General features: G+C 38.7%; 1 protein-coding gene across 4 annotated transcripts in view; it reads left to right on the top strand.

The window, feature by feature from the left end:
- The window catches only part of abcc3 (ATP-binding cassette, sub-family C (CFTR/MRP), member 3), a 107,988-nt gene that overhangs the window by 46,779 nt on the left and 44,830 nt on the right, over positions 1 to 16,379 (top strand). For all 4 annotated transcript variants that reach the window (XR_009815911.1, XM_061967186.2, XM_061967187.2 and 1 more), the window contains exons 6-12: positions 1,961 to 2,022; positions 2,448 to 2,579; positions 9,084 to 9,329; positions 9,664 to 9,841; positions 9,977 to 10,138; positions 12,726 to 12,818; positions 12,939 to 13,142. Coding sequence is in view for 3 of the 4 variants with exons in the window: in XM_061967186.2 (XP_061823170.1) it covers positions 1,961 to 2,022; positions 2,448 to 2,579; positions 9,084 to 9,329; positions 9,664 to 9,841; positions 9,977 to 10,138; positions 12,726 to 12,818; positions 12,939 to 13,142 (1,077 nt within the window). In the remaining variant the exon portion in view is untranslated. The remainder of the gene's footprint in view (positions 1 to 1,960; positions 2,023 to 2,447; positions 2,580 to 9,083; positions 9,330 to 9,663; positions 9,842 to 9,976; positions 10,139 to 12,725; positions 12,819 to 12,938; positions 13,143 to 16,379) is intronic.

Genomic DNA, 16,379 nt, shown 5'->3' with positions numbered 1-16,379 from the left:
TTGAAAGGAGTGATTTGAGGTTTTTATTATTGGGTTGTTTATCTACTTCTGTTTTAAACTTTTGGTATTCGGAGTATTTTCTGTCTCTGTCTTTTATGGCAGCTAGTAGGTCCGTATTCATCCATGGTTCAGAGCGGGCTTTGATCCTGACTGTTTTCACGGGAGCCATATCATTTAGTATCTTTAGGAACGCTGTTTTGAAGCGATCCCAAGCAACATCGACCAGGTTGCTCGCGAGCACAGGGGACCAGTCCCACTCATCTAATTTTACGTTGAAATTATCACTGGATTATTTTTTAAGGGATCTGGATTGGGCTGTTATGTGGCCATTGGCTTTGGGTTTAGCTATTTTGTGGGTGCAGAAGGTTAGATAGTGGTCGCTAAGACCACAGATCATGACCCCACTATTTTTTATTTTAAGCCGGTCTGAAGTGAGAATGAGATCTATGGTTGATTGGGTGGAATCACACGCCCTTGTAGGTAGTGTTATTAGCTGGGAAAGACCGTGTAGATTACAAAACTTGCTGTAGGATCTGAAGACAGGCGCATCTCTGCGTTGAATATCTGTGTTCAGATCCCCAGTAAGTACGTCCTTGTCGTTCATCATTGTTGGCATAGTTTCTTGTGGTGTTATTCACAAATGGAATGCTGACCCATGGAGTATAGTCGGATCAAAACAGCCATGTCATTTCTCTCAGCTAGTTTATGAAAAAAACAAGTTAAGTGATGTTTAAAGGGGCGGTTTGCAACATTTATGCAGATGCTAAGAGGGCGCCAATTTTCCAATGTATTTTACACAGTATATCCCCCTGCTTCTCATACGTCATTACGTAACACATGCATGCGCATTAGCTTTAGGTGTTGTTAGCTAATAATAGCAATTTGTATAGCTAGCGTTGGCTGTCATTGGATGTACGTATATTCTATCATGACAACAACAAGACTGCAAATTGTGTCTCACTTCTCTTTGACTGCTTTTGTATGTGTGCACGCGCTTCCTGCGCGTACGTGTTGTCGAGACAGGGTGAGTGTCCGCCATAAATGGCAATAATTTTATTCGGGCTGGTAAAATATTTTTAGTGCATAAACTTTGTAATTGTGAAAAATATAGACAATTGTCAAACACATGTGTTATGTTAAACCACTAATGGTAACATAAGCTAGCCAGTGGTGTTCTTGCTATATTGTTTGCTTTGAAAAACTGTGAGGAAGTTTCAAACAGCACCTTTAAGTCAAATAAGTCTTGTAATTCACTCATATTAACTTGATAAAACATTTCAGGTATTTTAGTGAGTGTTCTATCAAAGGCCAATCTTTAAAAGTGGTCATATCCTTATTTTTGTTCTATATTTAAAACACTTTTTTTGTAGTCTATGTAACGTGTAATGGTGTTTTTTTGGTCAAACATTTGCATACAGTTTGTTTTAGAGACCATCTTTAAGCCGCTTTCTGACAGTCTTATTTACGTACCAAAGTCCTCCTCCAGGCCATGTCTCCTTTGACTGCATTCTCCACTCTGTCAGCCATGTTGTAGTTTTTAACAGTTCCATATCGTGTCTACTGACAGCTCTAAGTTAGAATTATAGGCTACTTTTTATTAGAAAACCAGAAAAACAGAATGCATCCATGGTTTGGATTCAAATTTCTGGGTGTTATGGGGAAACCAAATACACAAAAACAGCTGCCCACAGGTAAGAAAAGTTGGCTTTGCGTATTATGACCCCTTTAAGTCAACTTTCTCATTAATTTGGGCTTAGATGCCATTCAAAATCAATAAGGTTAAATCCCTAGAAATGTGAAGATCAGTTAAAATATAACTGTCTTGTCACTTCATGAGAATGTTCTTTCCGCTCACATTTAGATATTTTATTTGTTATTGCTCAATTATTCTTACTTTGATATGTCATTGTAAAAGTGGCCTGATTTTTTTTATTCTGTGTCCTATTTTATTCCTACCCAGAATGTCTGCCCTGAATCCACAGCTGGTTTTCTATCCACCATGACATTTTGGTGGTTCACAAGGTACGTCCCTGTTGCTGACTATTACCTAATGTCCACCAACACATTCATGGTCCAGGTCATATTTATACACGGAACATTAAAACAAAGCTGTTGACATGTGCCTGTACTTCTGCTTTATGTTTTCTAGTTTTCTTAGGATTTAAGTTTATCTGTGTTTTATTCTGTATGCCAATCTTTATTGGTACTGTACTGCATATGGTATTGATCCAGTGTCCAATGAAATATGAGCCCGGAGTACATAAATGGGGATTAATGCAATCCAGGAAACTCAATTAAGTGTTAGAGGAAGCAATTCATAATAACGTAACCATAAGAGTTTAGATTTAGAGTAAGTTGTTTGTCCAGGAAAAGGAAGAAGAGTAAATCATATTATATGTTTGTAATTTCCTAATGTACACAATTATTTCATTGTTTTTGTCTCTTAGTTTGGCCATGAAAGGATATAAAATGCCCTTGGAAGCCAAGGACCTCTGGTCGCTGAACCAGCGTGACGGCTCTAAAGCAATGGTGCCCAAACTCCTGAAAGAGTGGGATAAAGAGCAAGCCAAATCAAAGAGGTATTTGAGGAAATAGAGTGCATGGATAACTATCCATGCATGAGGTAAACCCAGTAAACTACCGATGGATACAGCAATACCTTCCTAATTCTATAATTACTTTTTCATGTTAGAGGTCGACACAGCAATCGATTTGCATGAATGGTTGTGGCTTGGTTGACAAGCCGGATGCACCCTGCGATACAACCCTGGTCAGGAATCGAACCCTTGCCCTCTGCTATAAACGGCAGAAGCGTGTACCGTTGTACCACCTGTGATCCTAATTCCTCAATTATATTTCAAGAAAACAAATGCAATGAGTATAATTTTAATATACAGTACAATGTTGTTTACTGATGTCCAAATACAGCAGATAAATTACAATTTTTTTTAAATTGGCACAACCAAGTTATAGTAAAACATAAAATCCAATTGACTTATCCACCTAATTGTTGTGTATTGTTGCAAAACAAAGGAAAGCCAAACTCCAGGTATTTTATTTTTCATTCAAAATATTAATGCATTCAGACAAGATGGTGGCATAGAGGTTAGTCCCTAATCAGAACAAGCTTTTTTGGAAATGGATAAATGAATATTCACATTCATACATCCTGGACTGGTCGCCATTCAAGCTAGTGCGCTGGGAATTACATCTCTTAAATAAGCAAAATAAAGAGCGCAATCCATTTAGCGTGCCTGTCTTCATGTACGTGAATGCAGAATATTTGCATTATCATCTCTTAAACTGAGAAGAAGAGATGCAAATATAGCATTTAATAATTTTTGCATCTAAATTAGCATGCTTGGAAGGTAGTTTAAGCACTCTTCGGTCATTGCAAAGAGGTGATTGATACAAAGATCTGTGATGAATTAATTATACAGCGCTTTTACACAATTGTCTCTAAAGCGCTGTACATTGGGAAACCCATACATTACATGGTAAGCTACAGTTATATAAGTGTGGGTGACACTTTGGAGCAAGGTGGGTGGATGACAGATGCTGGAATCAAACCAGGAACCCTCAGGTTTCTAAAAGGCCACTCAACCCGCTGAGCCACTCTGCGCCAATGTAGCCATCTCTGTGCATGTCAACATATTTAAACTGTCAGAAATACAAATATTAAACATACTGTCTATTCAGAAATGCTCATTTATAATTTTATAGCTGCTATACGACTTAAGAGGCTGATTAAAACACTAAATTGATTACTGGTGGGGTTTATTTATATCTTTTTTTTCATATACAGGCAGTAGAAATATTAATATATTTCTATATGAAAAAACGTCTTGCAACATGAATTTTCTTGCATCGGGATCATTCTAGACACACGATCACAACACCACACCTGTTCTGTGACACAGATTATATTTGTGTGCTGCATGTTGCACAACAGCAAAACACCATAGGTTGGAGCTTATGGTGCAATTGGAGTGCAGTAAATTACTGTCTTGCATAGGTGACAGCCGATAGTACACGCAAAATCCTTATTTAAATAGGGCGGTCTGCACCACTTTAGCACTTGTTGTCAAATGGACACGCAGTCCTAATAAATCATCTGCAACATGCCCACTAATATTACACTGAATTGTATAGTATTTAGCCTGTGTTCATTGGGATCTTAGATCAGGCCCTTGTTTTTTTTTCAGGTAAAAAGGAGAAAAACTCAGAATTTGGAGGTACCCATTTTTATTTGAACGACAACAATATTATTATTCATCCATTACATACAGTAAATTTATGTTTATCATATATTTGTAAATCGTAAATAAAAACAGAATACAATGATTTGCAAATCCTTTTCAACTTATATTCAATTGAATAGACTGCACAGACAAGATATTTAATGTTCAAACTGAGAAACTTGTTTTTTTTTGCAAATAATCATTAACTTAGAATTTAATGGCAGCAACACATTGCAAAAAAGTTGGCACAGGGACATTTTTACCACTGTGTCACATAGCCTTTCCTTTTAACAACACTCAGTAAACGTTTGGGAACTGAGGAGACCAATTTTTGAAGCTTTTCAGGTGGAATTCTTTCCCATTCTTGCTTGATGTACACCTTAAGTTGTTCAACAGTCAGGGGTCTCCGTTGTCTTATTTTACGCTTCATAATGCGCCACACATTTTCAATGGGAGACAGGTCTGGACTACAGGCAGGCCAGTCTAGTACCCGTACTCTTTTACTATGAAGCCACACTGTTGTAATGCGTGGCTTGGCATTGTCTTGTTGAAATAAGCAGGGGCATCCATGGTAACGTTGCTTGGATGGCAACATATGTTGCTCCAAAACCTGTATGTACCTCAGCGTTAATGGTTCCTTCACAGATGTGTAAGTTACCCATGCCTTGGGCACTAGTACACCCCCATACATACCATCACAGATGCTGGCTTTTGAACTTTGCGCCTATAACTTTGTTCCGGAGGACACGACATCTACAGTTTCTAAAAACTATTTGAAGTGTTGACTCGTCAGACCACAGAACACTTTTACACTTTGCATCAGTCCATCTTAGATGAGCTCGGGCCCAGCGAAGCCGGCGGAATTTCTGGGTGTTGTTGATAAATGGCTTTGGCTTTGCATAGTAGAGTTTTAACTTGCACTTACAGATGTAGCGACAAACTGTAGTTACTGACAGTGGTTTTCTGAAGTGTTCCTGAGCCCATGTGGTGATATCCTTTACACACTGATGTCGATTTTTGATGCAGTACCACCTGAGCTGTTAGTTTTCAGCTTTGCTGCTTATGTGCAGTGATTTCTCCAGATTTTCTGAACCATTTGATGATATTACTGACCGTAGATGTTGAAATCCCTAAATTCCTTGCAATAGCTGGTTGAGAAATATTGTTCTTAAACTGTTTGACAATTTGCTCACGCATTTGTTCACAAAGTGTTGAGCCTAGCCCCATCCTTGTTTGTGAATGGTTGAGCATTTCACGGAAGCTGCTTTCATACCCAATCCTGGCACCCACCTGTTCCCAATTAGCCTGTTCACTTGTGGGATGTTCCAAATAAGTGTTTGATGAGCATTCCTCAACTTTCTCAGTCTTTTTTGCCACTTGTGCCAAATTTTTAGAAACATGTTGCAGGCATCAAATTCCAAATAAGGTAATATTTGCAAAAAATAACAACGTTTTCCAGTTCGAACGTTAAGTATCTTCTCTTTGCAGTCTATTCAATTGAATATATTTTGAAAAGGATTAGCAAATAATTGTGTTCTGTTTTTATTTACGATTTACACAACGTGCCAACTTCACTGGTTTTTGGTTTTGTAATACATCATACCGTATACAACTAGAAATTAACACATTTCATTTCATTGAAATATACAAACACCCATATTACTGTGTTATTTATGTAGCAAGGATATACAGTAAGTTGATATAAACTTGAATATTGAAAGTGCTTGAAAAGTACTTAAATTTGACCTTAGAAAGGGTGAAGGAACCCAGTGTGTTACGGCGCACACGCGTTTGGTGCTTCCCGCTTCTGCGGCAGCGCTCAGAAGCTCCGCTTTGAGCACCAGACACGCCCCCTCGCTCATCACGCGGACCGCGCCCACACTCTGCCGCAGCCGGAGGCAATCAACACCCAACGCACCTGGAATTGATGAGGGACGACAGTATAAGAACCTTCGGCGCTGACTCGTCGTCGTCGGAACGTCGCTCTGCTCGCAGTAAGCGTCACTTCTCTGACTTCCCTCCAGCTCATGCTCGTTTGCCTGTTTTCCTTGTGCCTCATTTCCTGATCCCAGTGTTGTCTTTCGTTCTTCCCACAGTACCTGTGTCCCAACCTCGCTGTATACCTCCGCTGCCATATTTACCTCCTGGACTCTGCTTGCTCTCCCCGATCCTTGACCCAGTTTTGGACTTCCGGATTTCGCCCTCCTGCCCCGCTTGGATCTTGGACCCCCCCTCTTGGATTTCCCTTTGGACTTGGACGCTTTTCATTCAACACGCACTTAAACATAACTTACGGTATTTATATGGTAAATTCACACACATAGTTTCTCATGCAAAACACATAGTAGCATACACACTCCATTCACTCATCAAGCACGCAATAAACCTGTTGAAGCTTGATATCCTGTTGTCGTGCCGTCTCCTTCCCCAATACGACATAACACAGTGCTTATTATGTAATTACTGAAAGTATTGCACAAGTATTGCGAAATCAAACCAAAAAGTTTTTTCGATTCCTTTTTTGCCCTCTTTTTTTTTTGCTGAATTCAAAAACATATGCAGTGTTTTCACGCACTCGGGTAAAATGGTTTGAGAATGGTATAAAGCAAGGCTATTCAACTAAATTGTTTTGGGGGCTACATTTTCAGAAAGCTTAGAACACTTCTCCCTTCAGTTTTCTTCTTATTTTGAGAACCAGCATCCTCTGTTGTGGGCATTTGTCTTTAGTCTTTTTTATTTTGTTATAATTACACATTTCAGAAAAAATAGCCCTGTTATGCAGTGAATGCTTGCCTTCAGGAGGATAGAATGTCAATGCAAGGATCTAGCAATGTGTTTACACTGATACAAGTTTAAACTGCTCCAAATCTAGAGTTTTTAGAAATTTTGCTACATAAATGTTAGGTCGGTCTAAAGTTTTAAACTGAACTTTTTGGCGGCATTCCCAGGCGGGATTAAGCTTGCAGACTGCCAGTTGTATAGTTCTGGTATAAAGAAAATAGAAGGGGGAAAAATTATCGATTTTGCGGTGCATTACGATGACAACGTGGACAATTCATGAATCGATGGAGAAATAAAATAATGGTTATTTACGTATGTTAAATAAAGTAATACAGACGATTCTAACATGAGGCATTATTGCTGATATTCTCTTAACATTAGTCCTAGGTTTGGTTCTAATTAACCGTGGGAGAACCATTAACTAATATTCTTTTAACGTTATGTGTTAGCTGGGTTAGCACAGACACACACGGAGCAAGGAGAGAACAAGCTATGCTAGCCACGGCGCTAGGCTATCTTGAATGTAAAGTGGTAAACAAAAAAAAATGCTTTGCTATAACAGAAGGCTAGTTGGAACAGCAGAGAGTAACCAGCTAAGAAGAGGAAACTAGCAAGTAGATTAATAAATCAAGAGAAACAATAGTAACTATACAGTGCGGCACACCTCTTTGAGCCTCAAGATTATGGCGACTGGGGCTAAAGGGACATTCTGTGGTTTCAGAAGGCACAAAATTAAATGAAGGATGACCTTCTAATTAGCCCATGTACAGTATGCAGAGAGCTTCATGGAATGGGTTTCCATGGCCGAGGAGCTGTATCTAAGCCATACATCACCAAGTCCAATGCAAAGCGTCGAAGGCAGTGGTGTAAAGCACGTCGCCACTGCACTCTAGAGCAGTAGAGACGCGTTCTCTGGAGTGATGAATCACGCTTTTCCATCTGGCAATCTGATGGACGAGTCTGGGTTTAGAGGTTGCCATGAGAACGCTACATTTCGGATTGCATTGTGCCGAGTGTGAAATTTAGTTCAGGAGGAATTATGGTGTGGGGTTGTATTTCAGGAGTTGGGCTTGGCCCCTTAGTTCCAGTGAAAGGAACTTTGAATGCTCCAGGATACCAAAACATTTTGGACAATACCATGCTCCCAACCTTGTGGGAACAGTTTGGAGCAGGCCCCTTTCTCTTCCAACATGACTGTGCACCTGTGCACAAAGCAAAGTTCATAAAGACATGGATGACAGAGTCTGGTGTGGATGAACTTGACTGGCCTGCACAGAGTCCTGACCTGAACCAGATAGAACACCTTTGGGATGAATTAGAACGGATACTGAGAGCCAGGCCTTCTCGACCAACGCTACTAACGTGTGACCTCACCAATGCACTTTTGGAAGAATGGTCAACAATTCCTATAAACACACTCCGCAACCTTGTGGACAGCCTTCCCAGAAGAGTTGAAGCTTTAATAGCTGCAAAAAGTGGACCGACATCATATTGAACCCTATGGGTTAGGAATGGGATGGCACTTCCAAGTTCATATGTGAGTCAAGGCAAGTGGCCAAATACTTTTGGCAATATAGTGTACTGATTACTACAATATGTCAACACTATACTGTACATTAGATACACAGATTTCCACTTGTAAGCAAACCTCTGGAACAAATAGAAAACTTGACAAGTCTGATGAACTCTGGCCTCCGTTCAGCTGCTTCCTTTCTCTGTGCTGCTGTCACTATAAGTTTCACTGCCCGAGAGACCACATCGTATAATGATATTCCAAAAGCTCATTTGAGCTTTTACAGTTTCGGTATGGGAAACCTGTTTGGTGAGAAGTTGTCCGATTGGACTCCAGTTGTCATTGAGCTCATATATAATCAGCCAAGGGTTGCATAGGGCTATTAACATTCCAGACATTACTCTTCTTTAAGTTTTCTGAGGGAGTTGAATCATATCTATCGTTTCAAGTTTGGGATCTAATTACCATAGTATTGGGTAAATAAAATGTTTCCTTTCTTTCAGTTGCAGTTATTTCATTGACAGACCTTCTAACTTTCCTTTTTGCAGTGAACAGAACCAATCCAATCAGGTGTTGTACTCTAAGCCTCCACCATCCAACACCAACCACATAGAAAATGAAAGTGGAACAATCCCAGAAGAAGTGGAAGTGCTGCTGTCCAGTCAGAAAGCTGTACCCAGCCAGCCATCCTTTCTTCGTGCCCTTATCAAAGCCTTTGGGCCATATTTCTTGATTGGCTCAGCATTCAAGCTCCTGCAGGATGTCATCACCTTTGTTAACCCTCAGCTGCTCAGGTGACTAGAAAGACCAGGGTATTCTCTGGGATATTGCTTTCATGTTTTTTTAAATCTCTTTTTCCACAGTTTTTTCAATTTCATTAGATGCAGGGCTGAAAGCCTGTTTTATTACTTATCTACCTTGTCTTTTGAATGTATCATTGTCCATGTCAGTGTTGTTTGACAACATGACCTTATGGAACCTTGAGTCATTGAGGCAACAATTCATGTGAAGGAGACCAGACTAAGGTTCAAATAAACATACTTTGTCTACTGTTGAGCTAAATGAGGTACCAGGCAACTATATAGTGTGTGGTTTATTGACTGTATATTTGCCTCTTTACTTTTGCAGAATGTTGATCTCCTTCACAAAGCAAAAGGATGTCCCTGACTGGTGGGGTTACTCGCTGGCCTTCCTCATGTTCTTCACTGCTTTCCTGCAGACTCTCATCCTACACCAGCACTTTCAGTACTGCTTTGTCACTGGCATGAATGTACGCACAGCTCTAATTGGAGCTATATACAGAAAGGTATATATCATTTTTCATATTTTGTATTTATATATATTTACATCTGGTATCTCACATCTTAGATTTAGGACCTAATTCCTTAGAAACCCAGATGTTTTTTTTTAATCATCTTGTGCCTGTCTTCCTGACTTGCAGGCGTTGGTGATAACTAATGCTGCCAAACGCTCATCTACGGTGGGAGAGGTGGTGAACCTGATGTCTGTAGATGCTCAGAGGTTCATGGACCTCACCACCTTCCTCAACATGCTCTGGTCGGCTCCTCTTCAGATTATGCTGGCACTATATTTCCTCTGGCAGGTACACCCACACATTGAGAAACTATAATTTCACAACAAAAGTTAAAGTTAAATTACCAATGATTGTCACACACACACAACAAGATAGTGTCTCAAGCAGGTAGCATCATGTCCTCTTGATGAAGTCATGTGGGTCCCACATACACAAGAAGTTCTAAGGCCTTACATAATTCCGGTCGACTAGCAACTCATATTTTTTTTCAGAGGAAATTTCATTTAAAACAATCCAGGGTCAAACTGATGGGATCATATTTTTTTTACCTAACTCTTCAAGCATTGCTGAGTAACATTTTTAGCATTTTAACTGTCAAACATGAGTGGAACCATTATACTGCTAAGATGTAAAACAAAACATAGATAAATGCAAACCAGCATTCAATCTTTGTGTATTTGAAAATAAACTGAACTTTCTGGAAAATGATGTGAGGGGTGCTGCTGGTGGCAGAATAGCGCCCCTCACAGCGGAATACCCAGCTGCTTTTCTGGCATGCTTTTATTTTAATGGCCCGACTTTATGGACTTTGCTGATGTGTTACACTGATGTTTCCCAAGTGTTGACGGGCAAACTGGAAGCCGGGCTGCACCAGCAGAATCAAAGAGGAGTTTTTTTTTTGTCATGCAAGTAAATATGGGAAAAATAAGGGAATGGGAGGGCATTGGGAAATAATTGAAAAATACAGGAGTTTTACCGATGAAAAGTAAGAGGTTCAACATGTATGAAAGTCGTAATGTAAATGTGCATACCCTACTGTAAATGCCGTACATTTCAGTTTTTGTACGTTCTTCGTGGTTACATAAGTGTAAGAAGTAGTCAAATTGGTACCTGCTGTTGTGCATTTGGGATCTGCTTAAGTCCCAAAAATATGAAATCAAAGCGTGGCAGCATTGCGGAGAGATTTATCAAACAATCTTGTAGGGTTGTACAGTATACCGGTACTAATAAAGTACTGCAATACTAATGAATTCAAAACGGTTCTATACTGCCTCTGAAAAATACTGGTACCCTTTTTTGTTTTACGGGCATGTCGTCAGGTTGTGACATTGCTAGTCCTACCAGCATAGGAGCTTGTTTAGCAAAGCACACGCACGGAGTACTTACAAGCAGGCACGGTGTGTAGACAGAAAGGGAGAATAGATGGATTTTGGGTTAAAAACTAACGATAAAGGTGAAGCTATAACACTAAAATGCCACACAGCAAGTGGTGCTTCAGAACATGGCTAGCTAGCGGCTAACGTCCATTCGCAGTCTGCAGTGTTTTAGCTACTTCTAAATCACTAATTCTTGCCTCCATGGCGACAAATGAAGTAAGTTTCTTACAAGTATCATCCCTGCAGAATGAAAAATAGCTAAACATGCTTCACTACGCATACAATAGCTCACCGCTATCGGCAAGCTAGCGCGCCTCAATGTAAACAAATGCAATGGGTTGTTCTACACCTTACATCCACTGTAATGATACTAAGTACAAAAGCCGTATCTAGTCAATACTACAATGATTACAGTTTTTCCTTTTAAAAAAAAATATTTTATGTTTTATAAACTCAGGAAATATGTTCCTGGGCACATGAGGACTTTAAAGGCAGAGCAAAAATAACAAGATTAATAACAAAAAGCGCACTCAAAAAGGATTGAGGAAAAATATCTAAAGATGCACACAAAAAGTATGGGGAAACAGAAATTGCACACAAAAGCTGTGGCGAGGAAACAGTTAACACTACACGGCAACGCAGGGGGACAGCCACAGTAAACGAAAAGCGTGAGTGGAGCCAAAGCAGAGGAGATGAACACGACTGGAAGGGTGAACCATCAGGAATGTACTGGCGTCAAGTGAAAGGACTGGTGAACTTAAGTAGTCAGGAGAAAATTAGTATCAGGCGTGTGCGCAGGTGTCACCGCGCTGTGACCCACTGTAAGACACTGCAACAAAAAGAAGACAGGCGGCAGCATAGTTGCCAGATCATGACCTCGAAACTTACATTATGCCTAAATTAACACCTGAGTTACTCGAAACACTTATAAAATACAGAGAACAAATCTGTTTTATCCCTACAGTTGCAGTCTTGCACACAGGAAGTTGTGTTGCTAGGGAAGAAGAGACAGTCGTATTACCATGCTGCTTCGTTATTCCTGTCTACTGTATTTCATAAGAGTATATAGCATTTCATATGTTAAACAATACCATCTTTACCCTTTGATGATGGTGGCAAATGCCGAAAGGCTGAGATTAAGCATGAAGCCAATGTTGGTTGACATGTTTTCCTTTTCTGAGCATTTAATGTCTACTTCCACTTCACTTTTGACTTCAACTTGACTTTTTTTTACACACTGCCACCAGAAGAGTCTGTTATGATTGGGAGACATATCGAAGGGCAACATGTCAACAAAAAAAAGTGACATTTTCTCAGTGTAACGATGCACAACTAGTTATTAGTTCTAATGCCACATACATGTAACTTGACATTTTCTTTTCATACAGTATCAAAAAAATATATATCTTTGATAATCATGAGGAATATTAAATAAATTAACCCTTTGTCAATGTTCAATAAATGTATTGTTTGTATTTCTGTGTGTGACTACTTTACAGAATCTTGGCCCTTCCGTTTTGGCTGGAGTGGCTGTCATGATCCTACTGATTCCATTTAATGCTGTAATCGCCATGAAGACACGCTCCTATCAGGTATTAAGGGATAACACATTTGATATTGACTTAAAAATATTTTTCTCTCCGATATTTGGGTCAGTATAATAGAGCCTAAATTTATTTTATTCCTTTCTTGCATTACAATCTCCCTCCTAGGTGGAGCAGATGCAGCACAAGGATGCTCGCATTAAGCTCATGAACGAGATCCTGAATGGCATCAAAGTACTGAAGCTGTATGCCTGGGAGAACTCCTTCAAGGAAAAGGTTTTGGCCATCCGCCAGAAGGAGCTCAATGTACTAAGGAAGACGGCATATTTGGGAGCACTGTCCACCATGGCTTGGACCAGTGCCCCTTTTCTGGTATGTAAAGATGTCTGAAATTTGTTAATTAATGAATGGTACGACACAGTATGATCCGTCAGTCCATTGCTATACCAGTATTTCCAACGCACTGTCTCCGACTTTTAATAGGCTGGGACTATTCTTGTATGCTTAAAGTAAAATATGACATTTTGTTCACATTAAGTACTTCTACTTCTTTTAAATGTAACATTCAGACTTGTTGGAATAAACATTGCTACATGATTAGTAAGAACACTTAAGAACATGATCAAGATTGCTAATTTTTGCAGACAGAAATGTCAAACCAAACTACAGCCCTTTTGTGCTCTAGCAGGGGTGTCTTAACTTTTTCTAAGGACCACAGACAGACAAATCAAAGAGGACCACATACTGACAAATTAGAGGCTGTGGGGGGCATTTTTATATTTCTGATATTGTAAAAAGACCAAGACCCAATCTAAGAAAATATGTTTATTTAAAGAAAAACAGCCTGCATGTCACATTTGTGTTATCATTTATCACATGTATTATTATTAGGGCTATTAGTATCAATATGTCATCCTTTTCTTGTTAATTAGGCCTTTGTGTTCTTTTTTAAATTTCCCCCTCTGTCTGCCTGCTCCGGCCTGGCTGCACCAAATGATAATATAAATACACTTACTAAAGTCAAATACAAATAAGGCAACAAGAGAAGTATCCCACATTTCTCTTTTGTAAAGTAAATTTGTACAGTCGACATGGGCATCTGCATCAACAATATGATTTAACTGAGAAGCTGGACAGGACAAAAAAAAATAAATAAAAAAAATAAAATATATATATATATATATATATATATATATATATATATATATATATATGTATATATATATATATATATATATATATATATATATATATATGTATATATATATATATATATATATATATATATATATATATATTGCCGTTGTTTTTTTTGTTTGCTGTTTTTTTTTTTTTTTTTACAAATGTGCAGCGGGCCATTAAAAAACGAGTTTTGGGCGAGAAATTTGCATAGATGTTCTTTTACAGACATATTTTCAAGACATTTTTTTGCTCCCTTTTAATACGGTTTGTTTTGACAGGTGGAGTTGTTATATCCAAATTAACCTCTCCTCATCACGCCCCTTCAAGCTTAGTCAGCATTCGCCCCCGCCCGGCAGAAATGTATAGGAATTTTTGTATTTTTTTTAATCTTTCTTGCTTTTATTGTGCACTATGCACTATGGACTTCGGTGACCGCCAGCAGCCATCTGTTTTGAGTGACTTTCACCACAACAAAACATCCCAGATAATATAGCGAGAGCAGCAGCTTACCTTGTTTTGTGGTCGGCACTAAGAAGGCAAACGAAAGCGAAGAAGGAAACCCGGCTGACGTACAAGTCTGGAACTATACACGCTGGCTAAAGTTAAACTTCTACAGAGTCTGTAATTGTCTAATGCTAGACCCTGGACATATACATGTGTATATTGACAACAAAAGGCTTTTCTATTTTATATCATGTAAATAACTCAGCCGCACAGCTGCTTTACGTTGCTTTGAGGCTCAAGGCTATAAACTACGTCGCTAGGAGTTACGAGTTACATTGCAAACCTAATGACGGATTTCATTACTTACATGTCCATTGCCAAACACAGCAGGCACTGATCCAATTAAAAGTAGTTTTTAGGAAAATAATTTTTTTATTTTGCCGCAGGATGGTGACGCTGTTGTCTTACATTAGAAGGCTAAGCTAGCTACAAAACAACGCAAGCTAACATTGCTCATGTATCATTGCTCACGTATCATTCACACATTTCTAACCTACTGTTATTACTTACCGTTTCATTGTCTTTCCATTGCCATAAATAGCAGTCGCCGAGCCCGCCATTAAAAGTAGTTTATTGGAAAATCCATCTTTATACTGGCGCAGGTTTATGAAGCAGGACTCTTCAAAGTGCTTTGCACACACAAAGAGAGACTTTTTCCGAGTTGAAGGTGCTTTGCTACGAATCATAAAAGGTAAAAGTACGCTACTTTCCTACTTCAGATGAGACTGACAGTTTGTGTAGTGACTTGTGCCAGTTAAAAAACAACAACAAAGGAGCATTTTCGGTCTTCGTGTCGTACCATGGGCATTGTGTCGTTGGGACTACATATGGTCGAACATTAAACCAAATGGCGGACTCAGGCAAAGATCTTTGGGTAAGCCTTTACCATACATAGAGATATCTGCAGACATCACAGGTCTTAAAAACTTCCAAGGACTGGCAAATTCCAAACAGACTGGAATTCGAAATGAAAGCAAGATTATTTTATAAATATCCCTGCAATTCCTCCATGTTTTCCCCCCACATTTTCAGGGCTAATGCAGATCCCAAATACACATAAACAGGTACTATCAGGTTAGAAAAGTTGGTTTTGCGTAATAGGGCCCCTTTAATCAACAATCTTAAAAATGTAATAGATTTATTTCGAACATGCATACAAACAATTACAATGCAATGCATCACATATTTTCCAGTTGTTTCAATACATCCATCTTCAACCGCTTGTTTCAATACAGCACATCCAAAAAGGAGTAGGAAGAAGCACAGATGATTTAATCCTACCCTTTTTCATATTATAGCAGTTTTATCCTATATCTTTGTTCTCTGTTTGTAACAGAACAGTGAATAAATAAATAAATAATAAACCATAAGTAAGTAAACAAATATTAAATGCATAAATACTCATAGTCTTTTATTTTTCTTTTAAAAAGGTTCAAGATGTTTACCATAATTGTTCTTCTTTGTACTTTGTGAACACTTGTGGTTTGAACAGTCTCTTAACCTAAATCATCTTCGTGCATTGTTTGATTTCCTTGCTTAATCTATTCCATAATTGAATTCCACATACTGATATGCTAAAGGTTTAAAGTGTTGTACGTGCATACAATTGTTTTAAATTTGATTTTCCTCTGAGGTTATATTTCTCTTTTGTTGAGAAGAATTGTTGTACATTCTTGGGTATTCTTTCTGTATAATTTTAGCTGTTTGCAAATGCACCAAGTCGTTGATTTTCAATATTTTTGATTCAATAAATAAAGGGTTTCTATGTTCTCTATATACCGTATTTTTCAGACTATAAGTCGCAGTTTTTTTCATAGTTTGGCCGGGGGTGCGACTTATACTCAGGAGCGACTTATGTGTGAAATTATTAACACATTACCGTAAAATGTCAAATAATATTATTTAGCTCATTCACGTAAGAGA

The sequence above is a fragment of the Nerophis lumbriciformis genome, linkage group LG11, assembly GCF_033978685.3.
Source record: "Nerophis lumbriciformis linkage group LG11, RoL_Nlum_v2.1, whole genome shotgun sequence".
In the NCBI taxonomy this organism is placed as follows: domain Eukaryota; kingdom Metazoa; phylum Chordata; class Actinopteri; order Syngnathiformes; family Syngnathidae; genus Nerophis; species Nerophis lumbriciformis.
Note: the sequence above shows the minus strand (reverse complement) of the source record. Positions and strands in the feature narration are given on the sequence as shown.